This window comes from Asterias amurensis, chromosome 7 (genome assembly GCF_032118995.1).
Source record: "Asterias amurensis chromosome 7, ASM3211899v1".
NCBI classification, from domain to species: Eukaryota; Metazoa; Echinodermata; class Asteroidea; order Forcipulatida; family Asteriidae; genus Asterias; species Asterias amurensis.
In genome coordinates this window covers 5,734,262-5,755,990 of record NC_092654.1, presented here as the reverse complement: position 1 = coordinate 5,755,990, position 21,729 = coordinate 5,734,262, and the positions used below count along the sequence as shown (strand labels likewise).

Below are 21,729 nucleotides of genomic sequence, written 5' to 3'. Positions count from 1 at the left end.
GCTCGATTTGGGGGAAAAAAATCACAAGACTTTTACTGGACCAGAGAATTTGACAAGACTGGGATCGATATGAGGAGAACACTTTCTACACACTACATTGAAACTGCTGTTGGAACAAGCACTAAAAGAAGATATATTGGCATTCAATAGATATGTGTACTAAAATGCAATGAGGTGTTACTATTCAAATTAAAAAACACAATACCACTGGACTTGTACGGTCGTAAGTTTACTGGCCCAACGCTATAACCACTGGACTTGGCCTGTGGTCCAGTGTTGATTTCGAGCCCTGAAAACCGACACAATCATGATTTGGAATTGTTTTATGCATATTCTACTAATTGTGTGTCAAGAATACATCAAGCAATGCCATTGTCCCTGGATGTAACCATCATACCTGTTTCTATATGATGCTGATCAGTTGGCAACTCAATACTTGTTGGTTTTCCCTGAACCTCTGATGGCCTGCTCCTTTTCACAAAGGGATGTGTACATCAATCTCCCATAGCATTTGCCACTTTATGCTGTTCAAAATACAAAAGTTAACAATTGAACATGTAAAATTTAGCTTTATATTAATTTGAAAAATACAAGTATCCATAATACCTAACAATCTGCAAACGAACTAGAATCGGTAAACATGAGATCCAAGTCATATTCAGTATAACAAACTTTATAAAAACAGCCCACTGTTTTTTGTTCCACTGTTGGGGACCTTTTAACTTTCTAAAAACACTAGTTTTTCCTCACTAAACTGAGAAAATAATAATAATAATAATAATGTGCAGTTTCACTCCAAAAAGGGCTCTAGTCTTGGTATGGGCAACAAGAAGAAAACAGTTCAAGAGTCTGACGAAAGTTATTCGGGGGAGTTGCGGTGAGGAATTAAATTAGTAAAATTTATTCATACAATCAAACTGGGTACTACCCTAAGTAGACCAATGGACCGAAAAACCAGTATATCAAATGTATGTAGCATTTTTAATAAACATTTACCTGTTTACTAAAATCTTACTACTACTTAGCAGTAAAGTACCAAGAGTTGTTTTGACTTGGGTTGGAACGGAACAATTTTTTTTATGTAACATAACATTTTGCAGCATATGTATTTGTCTTCGTCTGCTTACACTTCTACAGGAAATAAAATGGTGCACCGATTGTAAAGATAACAACTTGCCGTTAGCCTCTCTATCCTTTACGACTCTTAGTATTTGAGAGGGTCACATATATATATATAAATGTTTCAAAATACCGTCCGACCGTCTGTGTGTTCAATTGTAAATTTGGATTACATGACTGTTTCTCCTATGTTAAAAAACAACCTACTCGTGTTTATTATCAAAAAACTAAGTTGTACTGCTGTTGCTAAGTTAAAGTAATGTCAAGTGATGAGTCGTGAGATCAGTCAAGTCAACTCGACCCAAGAAAGTTTAATTAAGCTAAGATACTAAGAAGGGTAAAACAAGAACATGCAGCATGCAGCTGTCATATGACATACAGTAACACCCAGTTTTGTTCGATGAAAAACAATGTATTACAATACATTTTAATAGTAGTAGTGGGGGTACGTGTGTGTTTGTATCAAGGTATTTTGTTTTTGGTGTGATCTGTATTCTTTGTGCATACATACGGCTACGCATTCACAAAAAAACTGCCCCACTCGGTAGACGTTTTTTCGTTAATTTTACTGTTTAAAATACTCACACATTGACTGCAATGTTACTGTAATGATTTCCCATGCAGTTTCCTTCCTGTCGACATGTTCATAACTTTTACCAGCTCCAAAAATCGAACGTAAACAAGAAAAAACTAACTTTTTAGGACACCGCTCAGCGAACAAAGTTACGGTCGTTCATTTTGTTTTATTTGTAAGCGGCCTCTTGATAAATTTGCATATTCATCGTTTCTCGGTAATCCAACGATTCTATTGGTTCACGGATGAAAAGTGAGGTCAGCGATCGTGTCAAAGTTCAATTAGTTGAACTCTGTAGCGACGTCGCCAGCGCCTTTCAGCGACGCATCGCTGAGCATCGCTGAGGTCTCGACGATGACTATAAACTGTGTTTTTTAGGATCGCGCGTCAAGATTTCCATCGCGCGACCGTCGCGCGACCGACTATAAACCGGCCTTCATGCTGCACAAAAGTCTTGTGATGCGCTGATGATGAGGGATGGCGTTCCATTCTTCATTAAGGAACCTGGTTAGGTCAGCCACAGTTATGTGTTGGTGGTTCTGGCGCGGACAGCGAGGCCAAGCTGGTCCCACAGATGTTCCATGGGATTCAGGTCTGGACTGTTGGCGGGCCAATCCATCCGGTGCACCCCAACATTGTTCAGGTAGTCAGTCACCAGTCGGGGCTCGATGGGGGCGAGCGTTGTCATCTTGAAAGATGGCATTTTGGTCCAAGAGTCTGCAAGTATGGGACTGCAATCTGCTGTAGAATATCGTCTTGCAAATACCCATCAAACAAGGTGTTTTTCAAGAGATGAGGGTTAATGGTGTAAACCATTAACGGTTCTGAAAATCTTGATCGGTTTGATTATTGAGCATTACCTATTGACCATTTAGCACAGACAACGGTAATTTTGGCACATTTGATTTGTGACTTTGCTTCATTGTTATTCGTGTAGCCAAGTTCAGCAACATGTAATCATTGCAAATGTGGTATCATTTTAAACAGGAACAATTCAGCTTTGCATTGATATATATATACCATGTACAAACAGAGTATTAAATAATAACAAATATACCGGATTGAAAAAAGTTTCCTTACTTTTTGTGAGCAGTTTATATTGGTTTCGTTCTATTGGTTTCATAAAAAAGGCATAAACGTTGCCCCATAGAACACCATATTTTTGTAATAAACAAAACTCTACATGTGTTTGTCTAGTTTTTAGTAATATTATTTTTCTCAGGAATGTAATGTTTATATGATAACAGACTGTACCTTTTCTTGAAACAGCTGGTATGTGCAAACTTATAGGCTGGCATTGGAAAAATGGACCGCAGTATCTCCCATGGTTCACTTCCAGGCAAAATTACAACACTGCAACAACAAACAAACAGACAAAACATTGTTATACATGTACCTCTGTACAAATTGTGAAGTATGATTGGTCGAGAACCAATCACGTGCCGTGCAACAAATAATTAGAAATATACTGCAATATGTATCATGTCATGACTTAGTTTGCAGGACCTATTGTAGCTGTACAAATTTATTGCATCAACAACCTTACTAGTCAAGTACACATTTCATAAATAGCTTAAATTTGTGTTTTTATTATGCAGCTAAGTGTCAAAACCTCCCGACCGTTCCTCGGCAGACAGGCTGCGGACTGGTCGGCAAATACTGTGTTGCTAAGAACCTTAGACAGTCTGCAGGAGAACGACCATGTGCGTGAACAAGCAAGTTGTATTTTCTGGTCATTAATGTTAGTGGCTTGGATATGAACCGGCCGTATGATAATAAAATTCATGTCTCTGCCTTAAGATTCTGTATTAAACACATTCCCGATTTTATCCCGGCCCGTCAGATATTCCCATAAATAAAAACATTTCAGCTAAATTGGCAACGATTATGATTTTTTAAATTAAGAGAGATTCGTATCAAGAAATGTATTTTGTTTTATTCACTAAATACACTGCGTCTGATCCAGGTCATATTAAACAATTTTGTACCAAGTAGTGTGTGAGATGTCACAGTATCGCAGCCAGGCAGTGCATGTTTATAGGAAGGAGGATGCTTGATCAATTCATGGGTCAGCTGCGAGAAACGTTTTCAGATCGTTTTGATTATGTTCTCAAACAATCCAAAAGTGGCCGATTATTACGTCTTCAAATAGACATACTATGTTATAAGTATGATGTTACTATCACAAGGAATAAAGACGATGTTAACCTAATTGTAAAACTTGAAGATGTTGGCGCGAGTGAGGAGAAAAGTATATACATGGAGGCCTACGTGCAACTTCACCATCAGAGTAAAAATGAATGGCGACTTGTAACATTGAGCTAAATCGCTGTTTTACAGAGCTGAGGTCAGTTGAATTCCACACAAAAAAATGCTTTTTGCCCTGCAAAAGTGAAACCTTTGTTTACCACCTGCATTCCTCCGCAGTTCTGCTAGTCAGCGAATCCACAGAGCCGCCGTGGCAATCACGAATAATAGTCAGATAAGCTGGACCTCACAGCAGCTGACTGGTCTCTCCGCAGAGCCACCAGAATATTAATGTTTATCGACATGTAAATGAGCCGTTCTGGTCGCATACCTGCCTGGTTGCTACGAATCCTTTCGTTATCAAATTCTGCAGAATCCTGCAGAAAGGATGCGGAAATGGCACAGCTTGGAGGTTTTGACAAGGCGCCTTACATGGTCATGGAATGGTGTATGGAGAACTATTTTAAGATTAATGTGCATAAAATTTTCATATGGCAACATACCTGTTTTCCTTCTTCCGTTGTGAATTATTCCCGAGAGGCAGAAGTAGTCCGGCAAGGCAATCACTAATGTAACCGTTCATCTTCCCGAAAGATACATCTTTAGAATTTTTAATGGCAATCATTCGTTGTAATACTTCATCATTTTGAAAGAGAAGAGTTCCATCTGAAAACCTGTGAGATATAAATGAGTGTAGTTTAGGCATCTTCTTTGAAAAACGGACCATTTTGCAACCTCAAAGTGTCATTTTTCAAAAATTTTTTTTTGACCTTTTCAGATATTTTAAATAATTGTATACATATTAAGGTTTACTAAATTAATGTTCATAGAGGGATAATTCAGTTAGCTTTGATCTTGCTGTGGTCATTTTTAAAAAGTAGAGTCTCCAGCAGTGAAACATGTGGTCATATATTTAATTTAAAAATAACACAAGTAAATCACAAGGAACATTCATTGTTTACTATGATGAGGCCCAACCGATGTACATGTACTTTCAAATAAAATCTGTAAAAAATCAACAAACACCAAACACAGAAAATATAAGCCTGACAGAGGAGGGCAAAAAGTTGACAGAAAAACAAAGCAAATGTTGTCTGTAGTTAATTTTTTTCGGGCACAGCACTACTGTAAATTCTCTGATTGTTGGAGCCTCTTATATACCTAAAATCTTTTTAAAATAAAAACTTTGTCAGGCGTCCATATTTTTCTTTTTAGGTCAAAAGCGTTCGTTACGTAGTAATTTTTGCCGGATTTTAAATGACAAAATTTACAGCTTTGCGTGATGTTCCACAAAATAGACAGACTTTTTCGCAAAATGATGTGTCAGACTTTATTACCTTCCACAATCCACATCAAACGTACTTGAACAGAAGTTGATTTAGTTTCCAAAACCTAGCATTCGGAAGAAAGTATTTCCATTGTAAATCATCTGAAAGACATTTTGGTTTTTCATCTGGAGCTATCCAATGGATTCTCGAACATTAGTAAATGCCTCACGTTATTTTCTTGACAGGTATATTTTGTACGAGTATATAAGGTTGCGCAGAAAAACATGTGCTCATAGCGGATTCCGTGAAAACACCGAGGGTGTCTGACTGCAAGCGGATGACTGAGGGGGTACGTCTCGTGTCGAAGGTTAGGAAAACATTAACAGCCAAGGAAAAATTACACCGCTGGAGATTTGAAACATCGATTACTCTGGTAGTTTACCAGGTATCGCAGCAATCATTGTTACAAAATAATTATTATTTAAAGCCATTGGACATTTTCTGAACAGAACAAAAATTAAAAGTTCACAGATTTACAAATAACTTACAGGGTTTACAGAAGGTAATGGTGAAAGACTTCCCTTGAAATATTATTCCATGAAATGCTTTACTTTTTGAGAAATTATTAAACAATTATCAATTCTCGATATCGAGAATAGCGGATTTATTTTAAACACATGTCATGACACGGCGAAACGTGCGGAAACAAGGGTGGGTTTTCCCGTTATTTTCTCCCAACTCCGATGACCGATTGAGCCTAAATTTTCACAGGTTTGTTATTTCATATATAAGTAAGTTGTGATACACAAAGTGTGGGACGGTGGACAGTACTGTTTACCGATGTTGTGCGATTGCTTTAAACATGTTTCACTGTATTTTTTTCTAACTTATTGAAGGTTTAACAATTTGTTAGTTCATGTGTTTCTTCTTGTTGATATTTTTGACAGAGAAAAATAAAGAAAGAAAAATTACAGATTTTTTTAAATTTTTTAATTTTGTTTTAATTGTTAGACTTTGATTGTCTTTTGCTGTTAAATTATTTGTCAACATCACCAACCACCTGTCAATATTGTTTAGAATTGTTTGTAAATGTATAAGTTATTTCCCGTTGCTTCACATTACTACATGTAAGGGAATAAATGTGTAGCGACGAGTTCTTTCACAGCCGTTTAAAACAGGCAGGGTCCAATTGCCGTGTGATAAAGGCCCGAGCTGAAGGCAATTGCATTTATCACATGGCAATTCGACCCTACAAGGTTTTTTAAACGGCCGTTAAAGAACTAGTCGCTTTTATTCCCATTCATAAATATCTTTTTGGTTAAAAGGCGTAATAAAGTAAGAAACTCTGTAAAACTTATCTGTTTCCGATGTGCTTGATCTCTGTATGTTTCTACCTCCATGGTACATGTACGACCTCCGTGTGTTGCATGCCTATTTCCGATAGTTTCTGGTTCCGTTCGTGCGCATGCGCATATAGTCTTGGTGCAACATGTTCTGGTTTTCCTTTCACACACAGTGCGGCCAACTCACCGACAGCGCCTGCATCGCACTAAACAAGAAACGTCTTGCATCAAGACTAGCGCGGAGTATCCGCTCACAACCGGTTATAAACACTGGTCATTGTCAAAGGTTTAAACACCCCCGTGTGACGCGCTCTCCAACAATAGGAATAGCAAAACTGTCTGAGGTATTTATGAATGTTGGTTTATGGAATGTCCATACAGCACCCCAAGAACCCCGCAGTAGCCATAGAATGCCACATTAAAGACAGTGGACACTATTGGTAATTGTCAAAGACCAGTCTTCTCTTCTCACTGCGAGATAACTATAAAAGAAAAAAACACCCTTGTCACACGAAGTTGTGTGCGTTTAGATGCTTGATTTCGAGACCTCAAATTCTGAACTTGAGGTCTCAAAATCAAATTCGTGGAAAATTACTTCTTTCTCGAAAACTATGTCACTTCAGAGGGAGCTGTTTCTCACATTGTTTTATACTATCAACCTCTCCCCATTACTCTTTACCAAGTAAGATTTTATGCTAATAATTATTTTGAGTAATTACCAATAGTGTCCACTGCCTTTAAGCCCCAGAATGCTGCAGAATGATGCTAATGTGTTTGAACAAAGTATAATGAGTTCTCCCGGCAACTATTGTCACTTTATTACATTAGTAATTTCCCTGATGTGATCTAATGCTGGATTTGTCATGAAGTGTTTAATGTTTAAGTTTCACCCTTTCAGTTTTCAATAATTACTCTGTATCTCGCTTTGCATTTAAAGCTATTTTATTTGATTGATGCGTTTCACTTTTGTCTCCCCCCCCCATGAGTGTTTAATAATGTGTATTTTTTAGTATTTAATGAGGTATCTACAAGTTTGTTATTCATAAATACCTCAGACAGTTTTGCTATTCCTATTGGTGGAAAGCGCGTCACGTGGGGATGTTTAACGGTTGATAATGACCAGCTGGAGCTGTGTTTATAACCGGTTGTTTTTGGAAAGTACGCGCTAGTCTTGGTGCAAGACGTTTCTGTTACGGGTGATGCGGGCGCTGTCAGTGAGTTGGCCGCTCTGTGTGTGAAAGGAAAACGAGAACGTCTTGCTCCAAGACTATACGCACAAGAACGGATCCGGAAACTGTCGTCTCAGTCATAACAATGAAACACAAACGGTTGTACAGAGCTCAAGCACGTCCCAAACGGATAAGTTTTACAGAGTTTCTTACTTTATTACGCTTTTAACCAAAAAGGCATTTATGAATGGGAATAAAGGAGTAGTGACTCGTTCTGAAAACGGACGTTTTAAACCTTGCAGGGTCCTATAAATAAGTAGATACCTTTTCTTGTACTTGTTTGCTGTTTCTCCTTTTTTTTCTGAACTTTCTCCAAAATGATGAAAGAAGTAACTTTCTGGGAAAAAATGGTTTTCTTCACACACTTTACAAAAACGTAAAAGTTTTCATTAAAAAAAATTAATAAACAATCGGCCTGATCGAAAATGTAAACCTTTAAGATCCACAAAACTAACTAGTTTATTAAAAAAAAATTGAGGTTTAGATATTATTTAATTTTAAAAAGGGACACCCAAATCTATTAAAAACAAATTTTGATGCGTGCGTACCATGAATATTTGCAAAGAAACTAAAGCACTTTTGAGAAGTTGCGCACGGACTGCCTTAGTGCGTGTACAATGGGATGTTAGCGCTCTAGTCAAAATATAGAGCTCTATGGAAATAATGCAGACCCCCTGACAACCCAAGGGTAGCCCCAACCCTGAAGTTACTACACGCACGCGCTTTGACTACGACGTCACCCAAAACCCACGGGTACCCCAAAATTGACCCCAGGACGCATCAATTCAGTAGGGTATGCACCACTTGACGTGAAAACAACATGGCGGCGCCCGTACTATTAAGATATCATTACTGTATAGGTAACCAAGTATAATTTGTACATTTCATAACATTAATGATTGTGGTAAAACCCCAGAAAGCCAGGGTTCTTTGAAAGTACAATGTATGTGTTCTACAGTTTAATCATGCATATTGGGTCATGTGCAGTTTCCCCATTTACATTTTCCTTTTCCAAAATTATCACCAAAAGCCAGACACATGAGTGCTTGTATTTTATAGCCGTGTTATGTATATGTTTCTGTGTTTAAAAAAAATTAACTTACTTCTGCATCCAAGTCAAAGATAGCAGTGAGTTGTAATGCTGAAGAGGACTTTCTCCTGAAGCATGAGGACCAACAGCTACCGACAGAATATAAGTCATGGGATACTCATCTCTTATCTTCTCATACAGATACGAACCTAATCCTTAAAAAAAAAAAACGAAAAACCATAGACATACAATTTTGTTATATATAACAAAAATAATATGATCAGCATGACATTCAAATTATGGATGTTACACATCCCAGCTTGAATACAAGCTAAAGGTTTCAGTTGACTACATAAATCAAGAAAGAAACTAGAACTAGATGGTTCCATGTACAAGTTAATGTAGCCATTTTTGCCGGGGGGGGGGGGGGGGGGGGTTACATGTAAATGTTATGAGCAAAACTCAGGTCTCAGATTCTTTACAAGTTTTTCTGCATGTAGGATATCTTGTTTATCAAACCTGGTTCATGCAAGGGTTACTTTTACTTGTGGGTTGCTATGTAACAGCCCCAAATCTTGTAAACTGCATGTTAGATTCTCTGACATTCCACACAAATAAACTTCCCAACAGCAGTGTGGAAGGGGTCTACGAATAAATACTTACCTTGTAGAGTAACAACTAGTGCACATTTTCCTTTTGAGGCAGAACAAAATGCTAAGAATTGCACACATACCATCCTCTCTGCCCAGACTACCCCCCGGACACGTGGTTCTTCCTCTTTTTCTTCATTGCCCCATAGAAATCCCCAAATCAAGGTTGATTTGGGAGTGTGCGAAAAGTGACACTTTCTATTATAAACCTCGAATGCACAATTCCCTAGCCTCACTTGAATTTTGAATTTAGTTTACCACATAGCCTGCATTAGCGCCCTCAAGCATCCGCACCTTCCTTCATGCCACCTCATGTAAGACATCTCGTCCCCTTTTTCTCCAGTGTGAGTAAACAAAAAGGAGAAACAGAGCCCAAGTGAGGAAGGAGGGTGGGAGGTTTAACCGGTAAGTATCGTCTTTCATGGACTCCCAAATCACCTTGATTTGGGAGAGTACTTCACAAACTCATGTACCTGTTGAACATACGAATGCACAAATTAGCACCGAAAAACAGAGGAGGGCAGGGCGAGGCATTTAGCTAAGGAGACATTAAAGGGATCAAACTAAAGACGCTGTAAGCTCGTCTCTTGATGTCCTTCCATATCATGAAAATTTAAACATCAAAAGGAACAAAAAGTTGGTACTAAGGACAGAGTTCCAAGGGCCTTGAGGTCTGACATATTATCACTGCTGAGGGGTACAATCACTGATGAGGTGTAACTAAACTTAAAGAGACCTGAGCAACCTCCCCATGTGTTCGTATGACGCAAGAAGTGAAGGTTGTGGGAGACTTTGAAGCTGCATGCTGCTTGGAGAATGTCCTGCAGTGGGACTCCTTTCGTGAAGGACAAGGAAGATGATACAGACCTAGTCTCATGGGCATGGATACGACTGTCAGGATTGGTGGGCCAGTCAGAGCTAGATGACTTGATTGCTTTCATAATCCAGAGTGAGATGGTGTCTGGTTAGACTAGACCACGTTGTTGGAGAAACCATTTGAGTGCCCGAACTGTACACCACAATTTATCCTCTGACACGGTAAAAACTGATTTGATAAAAATATCTGGTGGCTGATAGGATGGCAATTGGTTTTTCGTAAGAAAGGATATATGAGGGATCAGACGTATCTGATTCAGTTCCCACCTGATGTGACCTTGGTCAAGAGTTAATGCCCTGAGTTCACTACAACGTCTTGCTGTAGCTACAGCCACCAGAAAAAAACGTCTTAACAGAAAGGTTAAGCAAAGAACTGTGACCCATAGGCTCAAAGGGTGCTTGTGAAAGTGATTGCAAGACCTGACTGAGATCACAAGAGGGAAATAGTTTCCAGCGGGCAGGACGTGCTATGATCATATTTGCAGTTGCTGGACCAAGGCCTTAATTACTGAATAGATGGTTGACCCATCCCATCCTGGAAACTATCATGAACAGCCCAAAAAGCTGCTCAATATCCCTAAGCAGTAGCCACAATTAGGCCTTGTTGGAACAGTTTGCAGAGAAAATCACCTATCTGTCAAACAGATGCTTGGCAGGGATCAATAGATCTGTCCTGGCACCTATTGTGATTATGTCGTAATTGGCTGTAATACGTATGCCGGGTTGACAATCGCCGAACCTTTGCTGCCAAGAATGCAGCGATTGTTGAAAGGCCAGCTGAGCAGGGAGATTGCTCAACAGCAAACGTTCTGCCCAAATAGTCCCTGCAATATTTAGTTTTTAATCGTGCACCAGCGCGCTGGTATAGAGTAAAAGTTAAAGGCTTGTAGTTCCTTGCAACAGAGGACAGGCTTTTCTTTTCTTTTTTTGCCACTTTAGAAACAATAAAAGAGAGCATCATTCTACTATTCTCGAGGCACTTTCTTTGACCAATGCAGAAAGAGACAAAATGCATCGGCAATAGGGAAATCTAAAACAAAACTCCTGCCGCATTAGTATTAACCATACTTTCTCTGTAGATTGACATACGATGAGCCAGTGGGATGGCATCTTTTATTTAACTGTTGCTATGACGGGATCATGGAGAACGGAGTCAGACATTAGAGCACGTGGGACGGGGATAGGGAAGAGGCAGGGGGATGAGGGAACGGCACCTTTTATTTAACTGTCGCTATGGGACTGGATCATGGAGAACGGAGGCAGGCTTTAGAGCACGTGGGACGGGGAGAGGGAAGGGGCAGGGGGATGGGGGAACGGCACCTTTTATTTAACTGTCGCTATGGGACTGGATCATGGAGAACGGAGGCAGACTTTAGAGCACGTGGGACGGGGAGAGGGAAGGGGCAGGGGGACAGGGGGACAGGGGGACGGGGGAACGGCACCTTTTATTTAACTGTCGCTGTGGGACTGGATCATGGAGAACGGAGGCAGGCTTTAGAGCATGTGGGACGGGGAGAGGGAAGGGGCAGGGGGACGAGGGAACGGCACCTTTTATTTAACTTTTGCTGTGGGTGTGTGTGCAATTGTGTGTGTATGTTATTGGATCTCCTCTTTGGATTCCGCATAAAACCTCGCCAAATTTACACGGAAGAAAGGAGCTGACTTTGTCTGGACACTCATCTATTTTTGTAACAAAATCCGTTTAGAATTGAGTCCGGTATAGTATTATCATCCTGACGAGAAAAATAATGGCCTTATTACCACTCCCGTTTCAATCCAGTAGCAGATCGAGTCTTTATTTAATAAATAAAGGCTTAAATAACTTAGTGGTATTCCTAGGCCTAAAACATGGGGGTTTAACATTGAAAGTAAGCATTTGGCCCGTTTTCTTTTGGCCCGTTGAGGCCGAGTATGGCGCGGCTAGGTGAGCAGGGACACACTCGCATCGCACAACAAACCAGCGCACTGCTGACCTGCCGGTCTTGCACTATACAGCGGGCTGGTGTCTGGAGATGGCAATTAACGCGCCTACGACTAGCAAAATTGCTGGAGTTTTTTGTTATATAAAAAAGATTATTTTGAGAAATATAAAGGTGTGATTATAATTAAAGAACAGGTTGTCAGCAAAGCCTTGTTACTTTTGGTTTTTTTAAGCTCAAAAGTGTGGGGGGGGGGGTAAAATCTACACTTTTCAAAAGTGGGAGAAGGGGAACGTGTGATGGGCTAAAGTAGAAGCTTGGCCCACAAGCGTAATTCCTTTTTGGACGATCTTTCCCCTTAGTTTTTGCCCTAAATAAATGTCTTTTTATCAACAGCACATTAATTGCTTAGTAATTTGAGGATTGGCTTAATGGCCAGGCATGAGAATCTTCCGGTTTAAACTGGAACTCCTGTGTTTTCTCTTTCAAATTTGTGGTCTTCAAGTCCAGTCAGAATTTGATATCAAACAAAATTGGGGGGGGGGAGGGGGGTTGGTTGTATTGAATTTGTAAGTCTGCCCCAAACAAATTCTGATGTCGATGAAATTTAACCTAACAATGCTGTTTTTATTGGAAACTATTCGGGAAGTGGATAAGCTGTTGAAATTTAGGAGTTAGTGTTGATAATAATAGTAAAATTGTTCTATAAACCTGATGATTACATGTGCGAATTTGAAAGATACTGTAAAAAGAATAAATTTGTATTAACACTCATCTAAACAGATACATGTAATTCCTCTATCGTAGAAGAGAAAACGTTTGATTGAACTGAGTGAACACTTATTTTCTGTCGGTATTATAGGTACACTGCATTTGTTAAAGTTGGACTGTGATGCAAATACTAATAGTGGTACATTTGTACTTGTAATTTGACCTAACAATGCTGTTTTTATTGTCAAATTACTTTTGGCACTGTTTTGGAATGTCTGCTCTAGTGCTACTAAGATCTCTGATGTCTCTAGAATGATTCTCTTTCTTCGGCAATAGTCTCAGGACAAAAACATGGATTTCACAAAGCACTCTTAACTTAAGATCATCAGTTGCTTGCCACAGTTATTTGTATTGTACTATTATTGCATCCCTCAACTTATCCCCCCCCCCCCCTCCCTTCACCCCTTTACACCACGCTGTAGCAAATATAGCATGCAGCAAACCTAGCCTGAATATCTGACTTCAAGGCGCGTGTTCTATTGTGGACTTAACAGATTGTACTAATTGGGCATATCCTTCAAAAAAAGGGCGCAAAATAATTCAAATTTTGAAATACGAAGAAACTATTAAAAAAAATTGAAACCCATTAGTATGATCACCGGACCTTACAAATGCCACAAGAAAATTTAAAAAATTAAAAATCTTTTTGTTTTCACCCTCCCATCACTAAACAGCTCTATTATATACTAGAAAATGGGTTGTGCGACAAGCGACTCATTTTTGTAGAGCCCATCACATTTGCTTGCTAACATTAGAATGCATGCCAATTATACTCAAACATACAAATACCTGATCCTGTCCCGCCACTTAAACTATGGACCATGACAGCACCACAATAGCAATCACAGAGTTCCACTTCCCTTCGCAGAGCCTCAATTGTTTGTGTCATCATCTCACTTTCACGATCTCCATAGCCATGGTAACCTTTAAAAACAGAGACAATCATTTGACCTCTTAGTTAATGCAATGAAGGATATTTGCACTGATAAAATAAGTGTTGGGGCATTTTTTTTTTACTCCACTTGGCTCGTATTCACCATCATATAAATTTTGGAGCAGTGTACATTTTGGATGGTGTTCCCAACATCAAGTTGTCAAACTGAGTCTGGAAACACAGCCAAAGCCAAGTCATGGGGGTTGTTCTAAGAACCCCTACAACCAACGACTTTTCGACATCCGCCCCATAATCGAAACCTGTCCCAATTCCAAATTCATAAAACATGGCTTTACGGCCAAGTAAAAATAAAGTCCCCAATTCAGAACTCACAGCGTGCGATCAAGCACAGAGCAGGGCGACCAATAGGTTACACACCTATATTCCGACACCCCTATGTTCCGACAACTCAGCCTATATTCCGACATCCCTATGTTCCGACACCCCTATATTCCGACACCTCTATATTTCGACACCCCTATATTCCGACAACTGAACCTATATTCCGACACCCCTATCTTCCCACACCCCTATACATGTATTCCGACACCCCTACATGTATGTTCCGACACCCCTATGTTCCGAAAAGTTATTTTCGCAAATTATTACTCTGTTGACTATTAACAAAAACACAACTTGTATTACGGGTTTCCTGGCGAATTTCAGCCAGTAATAAGTTTGAACATTCATAAGTTGAATTTGTACTATTTTTAAAAAGTAATTGAATCAAATTAAGAAGATCGAATCACTCATGAATTTGGTGCTTGTGTTTCATTTGCTTTGTGGTTATAATTCATTTTATCAACTAAATGATCAAATGCTTTATACTCAGCATAAGGCTGGCTGGTGCATGTTGTTGTGCATAAATGGTGGGGTGACTGGTGGCCAGTCTATGTGAGTTAAGCAATGCTGAGCATTAACAGGTCATGTGACTGGTTGGGTGTCCTCTGAGGGCTATTCGCATGGATACAAGGGATCCACCAGTGTGGGTTGTTAACCAATCAGCAAGCAGCTGTGGTCAGTATCGGGTTTTTGATTGGGTAAGGGCATTGGCCAATGATAGGTTTAGATTTCAACTTCTAACCAACGGGGTTAAATTATCTAAGAGGGTCTTTTTGGAGGGAAAAGGGTTAAACATCACTTTTGTCACAGTTTTTGTTAGGGATAAAAAAAAAATTCCCACCACCTCCCCTTTGCTCCGCCAGTTTGGTATGGAATTTTTTGGCTGAAAAATGACAGGAATATCAGTGATGGGGGATAAATAGGCTGTCGGGGGAAAGTTACTTGTCATTCTAATCATAAACCAAATATTATAATATTCATTATTAATAGTGCCTTTCAGTTCCCAAAGGCTATTTTACATTTCCCCTCGGGCGTTCCAACTTGGGGAATTAGAATTATGCCATGGGTACAATACAGTAGGTAATTCATCAATTGGCATTTTATTAGTAAATAGCGCCTTTCGTTTTTGTTAGGGCTAGTTTATCCCCTCGGGCGTTCCAACGTGGGGAAACTTTTAATTGTTAACTTTGTATAGTTAATAGGGGTGCAATCTGTACCAACTTACATGTAGATTGATAATAAGTCAAGTTTATCCCCTCAGGCGTTCCACATTGGGGGAATTTAGGGTATATATATATTTGAATTGTTTGTTGGTACTTTTAGGCAAGGTGCGTTATGTGTGTGTGGTTTTCTGTGGAGGTCATGTAATGTTCAGTCTAATATGGTCATGTGACCTATCGTGGTATGTTTTGTTAATGGGATATGGAAAATTAAATCCATATTGGAAGGACAAGGTTTGTCCTTTGGATGGCCACAATTTTGGGTGGTTGGATGGGCGAAGGCATCCATTTTAAATGTTTTTCTTGAAAAAATGGCTAACACAAAATGTTGGTGCAGGTTGTCGGAACATAGGGGTGTCGGAATATAGGGGTGTCGGAATATAGGGGTGTCGGAACATAGGGGTGTCGGAACAATAGGTTGAGTTGTCGGAACAAAGGGGTGTCGGAACATAGGCGTGTCGGAATATAGGGGTGTCGGAACATAGGGATGTCGGAATATAGAGCAGTCACCGACCAACAGACATCGCGTTTCTGTCAGATGTACAAACATGTACAGTAGCAATTTTGTGTTTCGTTGTCAATGAGTTATGTGCCAGTCTGTGTAGATTTTTATAATAATAATAGTATTTGGTTTTTACATAGCGCTTTATACAACATGTCTCAAAGCGCTTCCAACATTATTACCCTGATCACTGGGGCATTTCATTCCTTAAATGGTCTCATCTCCCTGGGGAGTTTACAGCCTGTGCCCTACCCTGATCACTGGGGCATTTCATTCCTTGAACCATCTCAGCTCCTTTGGGAGTATCAGCCTGTGCCGCCAAATAGGTAGCGTCGTAAGCTAAACCAACCACAAGAACAATCTCTGCCCTCACTGGTACCCATTTACCCCTGGGTGGAGCGAAAGCAATTACAGTAAAGTGTCTTGCTCAGGGACACGACCGGGATTTGAACCCACACTCTGCTGAACAGAAACACCAGAGCTTGAGTTCAGTGCTCTTATCCGTTTGATTTTTGTCCTTTATAGGGTCCAATAAAAACTACAAACAACATTATAGTGCAGTTGCACTTGGAAACGGGGCATGCAGTTGCACTTGGAAACGGGGCTGCCTCGTTATCATGTTGAGTTGGCCATAATCTAGTCGGGCGATTTGCACATTATCTTATTGCACATTATCTTATTGCACATTATTTTGTTGCACATTATCTTATTGCACATTATCTTATTGCACATTATCTTATTGCACATTATCTTATTCTTATTGGGTCGGCTTAAAGATATGCGCGGATATGCCACAATTTTTTCTGTGCACCAAACTTGCCACAGGACCTGTTCTCAGCAAATCAACCGTAGTTTGCTTTGTGATGTATAGGAGGCGCAACAAGCAATTGGGTACACTAGGGGAAGATGTGACACGGGGTAAGATGGGACATTGCCTATTTAAAGCGTTATTAAAATGAACCAGATCATGTCTGGCAAACCCATCCTATGCATAATTGTTTTGTCCATATCTGGCCTGTCTCTACAGAGGTTGCCCTTTTGCCGTTTTCTTTTTATATTACATTAGCAAACATATGCAGCAAACATATGACTAGTCCGTTTTCAAGCACAAGATTATAAGTGGGGGTTAAAATTGTCCATTGGTATATTTTAAAGACTGTCATGATCTACTTACAACATGAATTAAACCCATTATCAGGGCAAAATTTTATTCAGAAATGTTACCAGTGTTGGTTAAAAGCAACACGGATCAACTGCATGAGTGCAGAAATATTTTATATCTAGGTGTTTCTTGTGATCTGTCCCATTTCACCCCAGGCGGTTAATTTGCGAGGGTAAAACGTGACAATTTTTCAACAGGTTATTTAATATGAATAATGAACAGTTGGGGTAAATTGGGACGCTTTCACTATTAAAGGAACATTATACAGACTTGGTTTTGCTTGCACTGTAAGCACTTTATGTAATCCACCATATACATTAACTGACAAACCTGTAGAAGTTTGAGATCGATCAGCCATCTGGGTCACGAGAGAATAATGAGAGAATTACAAATTTTGCATTGCATCGATGCCAAAACCAAAATGATTAAATAACGCTCCCTGAGCGACGCGAAATTAGATTATTTATTTTTAATAAAAAATGAAATTTCAAAAAGAAATATTTCAGGGGGTGTTTTCTACTATCATCTTTGTAAGACTGTCTAAGTTGTATGTAAATCTGTGATCTTCGCGATTTTTGTTTCTTACCAATTATGTAACGTTCCTTTAAAATACAATTGTTAAAATGGCTATTTCCAAAAAATTTAAAACTGCAAACGAAATTGTGAGTAATAAACTTAGGTTTAAAACCAATTTTGATTCCCTATCTCTTCACACTTAAGATTGACGGTTTTGGTAATGGTCATACATTTCTTGTCCCATCTTGCCCCAATTCGCTGACCCGTCATTGGTACAATGAATGCGTCCCATCTCGCCCCAAGTAGTGGGGGGAAATGGGACATCATTTTTTTCTATAAAGTCAAGTTTTAGTATCTGAAAAGTGTCCAAAACCATTGAAACTTCATTAAAAAGTGAAAATAACATGTATTAACCATGGAGGAAGGAAATACAAGGAGTTTGAATGGCCCACTACGCCCCCACAGGGTGATTACCGATCGATGGACTGCTGTTGTCACCATGGATGATTAAGTTCCCTTTGTGCACACAGGGTCTGTTATTGCTTCAGACTGCACAGTGGAGAAATTACTCGTTTGTGTTTTTTAATAGTACATATAATTCTGAATAAACGAACAAGTAATTGCATAAACAGTAGCTCTATACCACATGTACATGTTAGCTTTATTGTCCGTCCGATGTGCAGTGAGATTCTGATTCTGCTGATGTTTCCTTCTTTAAAATCCGACTGTCAGAAGGAAAATTATGTTGATATTCCGGTAATACAATTATTGACATATGAATGAAATAATGCTTAAATATTTCTGTGATTTTGATAACTTTTGGCCGAGTTTGGCCGGTTAAATGACGGTCTTTTCTCAGTAAACCCTTGTCTATGCATTCATGCAGACCTTTACGTGTTGCGTTGTGGTGCCTTTTGGGGGGGGAAGGAATGGAAATCTGACTTTTTCAAAAACATTGTACAACGCCGCTATCTGATGCACGCAATGCATGACATAATCTTTTTTTACCTCGGGTCCATACTGCAAGCGCACACAGAGAGACAGCTTTTGTCGCGTGTGGTTAAGAAATCTGTGGCGGTACCAGACCTGGGACGTTTGATCTCCTGTTCGTTGTAACTCCTTGTATTCCTTCCTCCATGATATAACCAAACTTTAGCATCAGTTAGCCCATGTAAAAAAAAATTTGTATACTTTTACTGTACCCTATACATGCAATTTAAACCTGCATTCATTCAACTTAAACCTGCATTCATAAATACCTCAGACAGTTTAGCTATTCCTATTGGTGGAGAGCGCGTCACGTGGGTGTGTATAAACCTTTGTTTGTGACCGGTAAAAAGTGTTAATTCATGGGCGTTACACGCGAGCTTGCACCTGTTCTTTTAAGACAGTTTCTTCATTCCTATTGGTCGAGAACAACGGCTGAAACAGTTGTGCAACAGCACAAGATATTCGCGACGCGCACAGCATTCCCTTATAAAGAGTTGTTTACCCGATGGCGGTGGAGGGCTTTACCATTTCATAGCTGGAGGGGTGTTGCGTTGAAAGAAATCATTTAACAATTATAATTTTTGCATTTATTTTTACTTTTTTACCAAAAAGTGATGATGGTTTTGACCGAAAAGGTATTTATAAATGGGAATCAAAGTGTGTTGAATCGGTTTTCAACTAGTGGTTTAAACCCGCCGAGGCCTGGTTCTTGATAATTTACCTCGACATCGTCTCGGTAAAGTTATCAAGAACAAGGCCTCGTTGGGTTTAAACCACTAGTTGAAAACCTCTTCACCACAAATTGATTCCCTTGTTTTTTTAATCCATTTTAACGATTAAACATGACTTTTAAAACCTGAAATATTTTTTTATCTTTTTTATTAAATGCGCAAGTATTTTAAAAATGGTTTTCAATGGCTGTGTGCATATAGAGACGTGTGCACTGTGTGGCCTGGTACCTAGGCGCGTGTAGTTAGGGACCAGACTCTTTTTGCCGACGATATGTTTGAATTCCTGATGTGAAGTTGATGGTAGGGGGCGGTAACAATCCACAAAAGAGGGGGCATGACTTATTCGCTAACTATGCAAGTCAGATATGTCGGGAATAAACAAAAAACATTTTCTTGATGTTCAATACATATGTCAGAAATAAATGACAGCAAAATTAACTATTTTATTTTAAAACTTGCACGGTCGATGGTACAAAACTATTCTTTAAACGGTTAATTTTGGCACAAATTGATCTGATCCTTCTTCCTGGAAGGCATTAACAAAAATAAAAATAATAATAATAACTAGACATGATTGCATTTGTGCACAAATGCATAGCTGTTTCGTTTATAACATTTGAAATTCAACTAAATTTGAAATTCTTTTTGTATTCAAAGCAGTTATGACCAATTACTCTTTTAAAATAAGAAAATTGAAGTTATACCATGTTCGGTTAGCAATGTATGACTTAAAGGTGCAAAAATTGAAAAAATCATAACAAATCATGCGATGACGCCAACATAACGTCATTTGCCAATATCTGACAACCTACCAAGTTTCAACATGATTACATCATTACTTCGGGAGTTATGAGAGTTTAAAAAGTGCACCTTTCATGCCATGTCACGTGACCCCCAATGACGTCATCGATCTGAAACTTCACACATATGATGGATGCCTGACAATCAACATGTGTGTAAATTTTGAAGTGATTACAAAAAACTTCACCACACACATCTTCAAAAAGTCCATTTTGAAGAGTTTTCAACCTGCCGCTAGAGGGCGCTGTTGTAATTTGTGACATCATCAATATTTTTTTGAATTGCCCACCCTTTCTAGACACTAGCATCGTTGATAAAGCAACTTCATAACATTTGCCACTTTTGAATTAGAGGTTCTTCCGGTTTCGACAGGAAGTAGAGGTCATGTGAGGTCACGCACACAAAACAAAATGAAGACCTAATTTATCCCTACCCGATCCCCAAAACAGAAACCTACGGTCTCTTATGGCTGATTTGATATAGATTTTCAAACATTTAAAATAAAACACCTTTAAGATGACATCACGTGACAGCTGATGACGTCATCATGACATCATTGCTTTAGGATCATTATAGGACCAATACCTTTCATCCCAGAAAGTTTAATTGCAATTGCTCTTTAGGAACTATGCAAAACATTGCGAGTACTTAAGATGACAAATAAATAAAAAAATAATAATAATAAATACAACTTTAACAAAAACAAGATTGTTTCGCTGCGCTGCGCTACAAAACAGCTAATAATAAGCTGTTTTGTAATAAGATCAATATGAACAAGATTTTCTCCACTCACCACTGTGTGACACTGACAGTTACACAATGACTTGCACACAGTTGCAAACGTTTGGTTGTTTCATGGTATTGCTCTAGTTTATTCACACCAGGACACACAGTCCAACTGCATGCAGAGGCACACGAAGAACTGACAGAGTTTATCGCAACACAGACCGTCAGCAGGGGCACTAACTGGTATATTTTGACATACATGTAGTCGTCATTGCCTTCTAGATAGCAGATCAATATAGCTTCAGCTTACTTTTTCATCTTTAGCACTCACAACTGTGAACATAAAAATTCCTATTTTTCCAATGATTCTTCCTCCACGACAAACACGGAGCTGCCAATGCTGTGTAATCATAACATGAATGACCCTGGGTCACAGAACACATTATGCTAATTCATTACTACGATCGCACGCTGATTGGTTCGATTGGTTCCGTCGGAAAGCTGAAGCAGAAAACAGTGAAAAAGTTAACACAGCGCTGCAGAATGTACAAGACGATATAGCTTGCCAGACTACGCTGGAGACTAGTCTTGCCCGACAAACCAGTCATAGGAGGGTACGGTTTAGCGAGTTACAACTGAACCCACAATGACAAACATGTACTTTGATGTCTGGCTCCCAACCCCTACCAACCTCACAGCGTGACCCGCAAGCTGGGAGTTCATAGCACCCGGGATTACACCTCAAGCCCCCACGAGACACGGCATGGGCGGTACGTAAA

General features: G+C 39.3%; 1 protein-coding gene across 3 annotated transcripts in view; it reads right to left on the bottom strand.

Moving 5' to 3' along the window:
* Window positions 1–21,729, bottom strand: part of LOC139939454 (tubulin delta chain-like) — a 116,058-nt gene that overhangs the window by 52,994 nt on the left and 41,335 nt on the right. For all 3 annotated transcript variants that reach the window (XM_071935384.1, XM_071935383.1, XM_071935385.1), the window contains exons 5-8: window positions 13,816–13,950; window positions 8,884–9,025; window positions 4,444–4,614; window positions 2,948–3,046 (exon numbers count right to left, since the gene is read on the bottom strand). In XM_071935384.1, coding sequence (XP_071791485.1) covers window positions 2,948–3,046; window positions 4,444–4,614; window positions 8,884–9,025; window positions 13,816–13,950 — 547 coding nt within the window. The remainder of the gene's footprint in view (window positions 1–2,947; window positions 3,047–4,443; window positions 4,615–8,883; window positions 9,026–13,815; window positions 13,951–21,729) is intronic.